The following is a 5,491-nucleotide window of genomic DNA, read 5'->3' as shown; positions in this document are numbered from 1 at the left end:
TGATGTTCAGTTTATTAGGTACATCTAGCTGAAGCTAACAGTCTAATCACCAGTGAATATCCTCCTTCATTAAGGTTATAATGTTTGTTTGAGAGACGTCAGCAGGACGTCGTCTGTGGAAATTGTCTGTGTTATACTGACAGGTGTTTCTGTTATTTTGTCCACCCCGGTTACATTAACGAGGGCAGACCAAATAACAGAGACGCCTCTGTAAACAGTGGAAAGGCCCTTTAATGAAAGTCTGTTTCTTTGTCTTCATGCTGTCCTCGTCCTGTTGTTGAAGTAAGTTTTCTCTGCTGGTCCAACCAGTGCTCCCAGTATTCAGTACATGTCATGTACCAGTGGTGACTGTGTGCAGCAGGGTCGCAGGTTAAAGAGGAAATTACACCCACGGGTGAATTCACAAATGATTGCAGCCGATGAACCTGCACACATAGAGAGAAAGAAACTGAGGAAATAACGTCTCAGTGCTGCTGTGCTGTTTACACACATATTTAAATACATGAGGTCCAAATTATATGGAGGACGAAAAATGACACAATTATCCATTTTAAAAATGTAGAAATAAATAAATCCATAAATAAAGAAGTGAATGCAAAAGGTCAGGACCTCATAACTTATCAATACAGAAACACAGATATTATTTATTTATTTATTTATTTATATCCTGTTTATTAACTTTATTTATTTAAACATTTATGTATTAATTTAAAAAAAATCATTTATTTATTATTTAATTTATTTATTTCCATGTTTCTGTATTTATTATGATATATTTATTTATTTATTTATTTATTCCCATTTATTTATTAATGTATTTATTTTTACATATTTCACATTCATTTTTTAAATTTCGGTATTTATTCATATATTCCAGCTCTATTTATTTATTTCAATATTTACATTACAAAATTATACATACAATAGATTTATTCCTGTATTGATCCATTTATACGTTTATTTACTTATTTCCATATTTTTTTTACATATTAGGCATTTATTTATTTATTTCTGCATTTATTTATACTTTAATTAATTTCTTTCAGCATTCATTTATTTTTTATTATGTATTTTTTCTGTATTTATTTGTTTATATTTCACAATTATTTTTTAATTTTCATAATTATTTATATATATTCTGCATTAATTTGTTCATTTTAGTATAAATATAGTAGAATAAATAGTAATATAGACATCAGTTTATTTATTCACTTATTCCTGTACTTATTTAATTATTTCCATATTTATATAGAAACATTAATTAACTATTTATTTTGTATTTATTCATATATTCCACATTCATTTGTTTATCTCTGTATTTCTTAATGCAGTAAATTATTTATTCATACATTATTTACAAATGTATTTACACAGTGATTAATCTATTTATTCATTCCCATATTTATATATGCATTTATTTACATATTTATTGGTGCTGTCCTCTGTGTTCTTGGTGCAAAGTCAACATTTATGTTTTACCACATGGATAATTATAATGTTTAAAACTTTATGACCGCGTATCATGAGCGTAGTCCGTCAGCGGCTGCGATCGGTTCTTTGTGAATTGGCCCGTGCGGCGTGTTAGTGACCCTGCTGCGTTTCAGACGTTTGTGGCTCTGTTCTCATACGTGTCTGTTTCCTCGCAGCCATTCAAGGCTTCAACCCGCAGCACAAGATCCAGAGCTTCGAGGAGGCTCGAGGTCTGGACCGCATCAACGAGAGGATGCCCCCCCGCCGCGACAGCAAGCAGCAGGAGGCCGCCCCCTCCCTCAACAACCTGCCGGCCAGCACCGGACCTCCAGACAAGAACGGCACCAACGCACAGGCCTAAATCCTCCCCCTCCTTTACTCCCCTTTATCTCTCCTTCTTTTTCCTCCTCCCTTCCTCCTCCTCTCCTTGCTTCCTTCCCTTCCCCCCTTCTCTCCTTTAAGAGCAGGAGAAGAGGCAGTTCAGTCCGAGCGACTCTCGCCACGCTTAATTTATTTTATCATCTATTAAATATCATAGTTTAAGACTGAACAGGATGAAATCTCAAACCGTACGTGGACTCTGCTGAAGGCAATCATCATCACCGCCCGGTCCAGTCGACGCAAATCCATTTTATATAATAAGAATAATGATAACGATCAGGAGGCTGTCGCTTTATTCAGGACGACGCCTTCCTTTCTATCAGCGTTTTATTTTGGCGAGGGAGGAAGTCATTTAAACGCTGTGTTCGTGCCCACACACACACACACACACACACACACACACACACACACCAGAAGCGACAGAATCAGATAAATCCATCCTTTCTTATGCCAATGATAGTGTGACTGAGCTCTGAGGAGCGAGTATTGACATTTATAATATATATGTATATTTTAATTGTTCCCTCTTTTCAATGTGATGTTTTTTTTTTGTTTTTTACAACACATAGATTTAGGCTTAATTATCCAGAGTGGGGGGGAGTGGGCGCAGAAACACAGAGGGAGAATTAAAGGGTTATTCCGCTTTATTGCAACTCGGGTCTTAAAGTTTGAAGTTCGTTATTAAAAGGAAACTTCTGAATTTTCAACCTGGATCCTTTCGCCCATGTTTTTGTGTCTACGTGTCTGATTGTTTTTGAAGCTGGTCCAGTGCTGAGCGAGACAAACAGGCTGCAGTGTAACCACTCTGTTCACACCGTCAGTGTCCGTCCACTAACAGTGTTTGTTTTTGTCACTGACAGGCTCAGACTGTTATTCTAAGTGAAAGGATCCCTACAGAGATAGAGCTTTGTGTTAAAGAGTCAGATCCTTTTTGTTTAACCAGAAACAGCCCTGAAATCACCGTCACCAAACCCACCAGACTCCATTTAAATAAACAGTCATGTTAGTGTGTATAGAGGCAGCATGTTGTCACATCTAACTGGTGAATTAAGGGTTAATTTAAACCAAACCAGAGCTGGTGATTGTTGAACCAAGATGGTTTCTGTGAGTTTTATTTTGTTTCTATTGACTTTGAATGAAGTGAGTTTTATCTCTGTAGGGATCCTTTCCAAAACTTAGAATAACAGTCTGAGCCTGTCAGTGACAAAAACACTGTTAGTGGACGTATGTTTCACCGCTGCTGCAGCGCTCTCTCTCAATACTGAACCAGTTTAAAAAATGATCACTCCCATTCGTCATTTAGACACAAAACACGAGGGGAATGGAGCCCAAGTTAAAACACCCAAGTTACCCTTCAGGGCTGGAAACGGTCGTTTGATGACAGAATCTTAACTGAAGTTCCACTTGGTGTCTTTTTCTGCAGAGTCGTCTCTGTGAGCGGACTCCCTTTAACGAGATGTGGTTAAAAGCTCCAGAAAAAGTTAGTGACTGGACGGAGAGTTCAGATTTTCATGTCAAACATCATCAGTCCTGAAAACATGTTACTCAGTGAAGACAAAAGAAAAAGACATCATTAGGACGAAATCTGATGGGTTGGAAACAAACGTCCAGGTCAGACGAACGCTCTGTCGACTTGCTGCTTCAGTGGTGACTGTGTCTGAATACACAGTTTGCTGCATAACGTGTGAGCCATGTGGATAGAGATCAAACCTTCGACATAAGAAAACACAATGTAAACAAAAACATAAATTAAAATAAATAAATGTGTTAAAACCATGAAGAAGAAGGAATAAGGATAATTAAGATCCGAGCAGTCAGAATCAATAAGACACGAGAATAAAACATAATAAGACACATTAGTTAAAACCAATGAAAGACGTAAGAATTAAAATTAAAATTATTCTCTGAGGTTAAAGTTGTGAATTAACGAGAGAATATTTGATACCCTCTGAGATTAAAATGGTATATTCATGAGGAAAAAACCTCAGATTTTTCCTGAGATTGAAGTGGCAAATTTCTGAGAACAAGCCTCCGACATTATCTGAGATTAAAATCATAAATAAAGAAAAAAACGTAGATATTCTCTGAGAATAAAGTCATAAATCTACTGTGACAAACCTCTGATATTCTCTAAGATTTAAGTGGTACATTTACGAAAAGTAGTCTGATATTTTCTGATACTGAAGTGGATACATTTCCAAGAACAAACGTCTGATATTCTCTGAGATTATATTGGTAAATTAACGGCAGAAAAATGTTGATATTCTCTGAGAATAAATGTCATAAATGTCCGAGAAAAAAATGTGGTTATTCTCTTAGATTTAAGACGTATATATGTACGAGAAAAAATCTGAAATTTTGTGAAACTGAAGTGGTAAAATTACGAGATAAAAACCTTGGATATTCTCTTTGATTAAATGGGTAAATTTATAAGAAAGAAATTCGTACATTGTCTGAGACTCCAGCAGTAAATTTAAATATATATAAAAAAATTCTCACAAATTAAATTTTCTTGCAAATTTTTGACTTTAGAATCGCAGAGAAAATTCACTCAAGTTTTTCTCTGTCGTAAATGTACGAGTTTTCTCTCAGCACATTGCGCCCCTCCACCTCTGTAATTTATTATCTCACTGTCGTAGGTTTCTGAACTCAGTCCTTCAGTCTCAGAGTTTAAAGGTCTGACATGTTAAAGAAATAAGATCTGACTTGAATAAACTGCAAAGTCCTGCAGATTTCCCCTCAGAATCAGCACTTAAGAAGATGAAGGCACTTAAACGTTCTCTCGTGGATTTTACAGGTGCATTTTGGTCGGGTCTCCACCAAACGCCACAAGTTACCAAGTCATCGTCAGATTTGTGAAAACTCCAAGTTTGAAAACTTTGATTAACGTCACAGTCAGGACCTGCGTGTTTGTGCATAAACGCGTCGTCTTGTTTCCGACCCGACAGATTTATAAATGTTAGAGGTGACAGAGAAAGCCACAAGAAGATTCCCAAAGTTTTAATAAACAGGAAGTACCATTTAGGCATAAAGAGCAGAGCTGAGGTGTGTCGGCGGCGGCGGCGGCGATGATTCGGTCCTGGGTGATTTAACTGTTGTTTTCTTTGTTTTCGGGGAGGTGGGTGGGTGAACGTATGTCGGGATCTTTTGTCGGGGAGCGAGGCCTCATTTCTGACTTCTGTTCGGGTCTCTGAACATATCTCACAGAATGTACAGAAATAAAATCAAGATTTTTTTCTTTACAGCTAAATTTGAAAAAAAAAAAAGAACTTTTTTTTTGTCGATTACATGTATTGCGAGGCCTCTCATTTATGTAGATGTTTCACTCCATTCAAATAAAAAACAGAAAAATAACGCTGCCTCTGTGTCTGTTCAATGCTGCTTTCAAGGACGCCGGCTCTCCTTCGCCGCCCGGCTGCCAATCAAAGGCTGGCGTGGGAGGTGTTGCTTTGTGCGGCTCCATCCAGACGAGTGGCATTGAAACATCGCCAGCGCCTCGCTTTTATGTGTAGGCCCATATGTTTCCGTAGCAACACAGACCCTCCACATTATTACCTGCAGCTCACTCAGGATGAAGTAGCTCCGCTGCTCAAGTTTGCCTGAGCGAGACAGAAAAGGTTAATGATGATGAAGATGAAGC

At 37.4% G+C, this 5,491-nt stretch overlaps 1 protein-coding gene across 2 annotated transcripts in view; it reads left to right on the top strand.

Moving 5' to 3' along the window:
* The window catches only part of ppp3ccb (protein phosphatase 3, catalytic subunit, gamma isozyme, b), a 43,813-nt gene extending 38,608 nt beyond the window's left edge, over positions 1–5,205 (top strand). Inside the window, exon 14 of one of the 2 annotated variants that reach the window (XM_050053859.1) lies at positions 1,656–5,205. In XM_050053859.1, the coding sequence (XP_049909816.1) occupies positions 1,656–1,831 (176 nt within the window). In that variant the 3' untranslated portion in view covers positions 1,832–5,205. Of the gene's footprint in view, positions 1–1,646 lie in introns of both variants that reach the window. The other variant, XM_050053858.1, reaches the window with a different exon arrangement.
* Positions 5,206–5,491: the final 286 nt, after the last annotated feature.

This window comes from Epinephelus moara, chromosome 9 (genome assembly GCF_006386435.1).
Source record: "Epinephelus moara isolate mb chromosome 9, YSFRI_EMoa_1.0, whole genome shotgun sequence".
Lineage (NCBI taxonomy): Eukaryota > Metazoa > Chordata > Actinopteri > Perciformes > Serranidae > Epinephelus > Epinephelus moara.
This window is presented reverse-complemented; position numbering and strand designations above follow the sequence as displayed.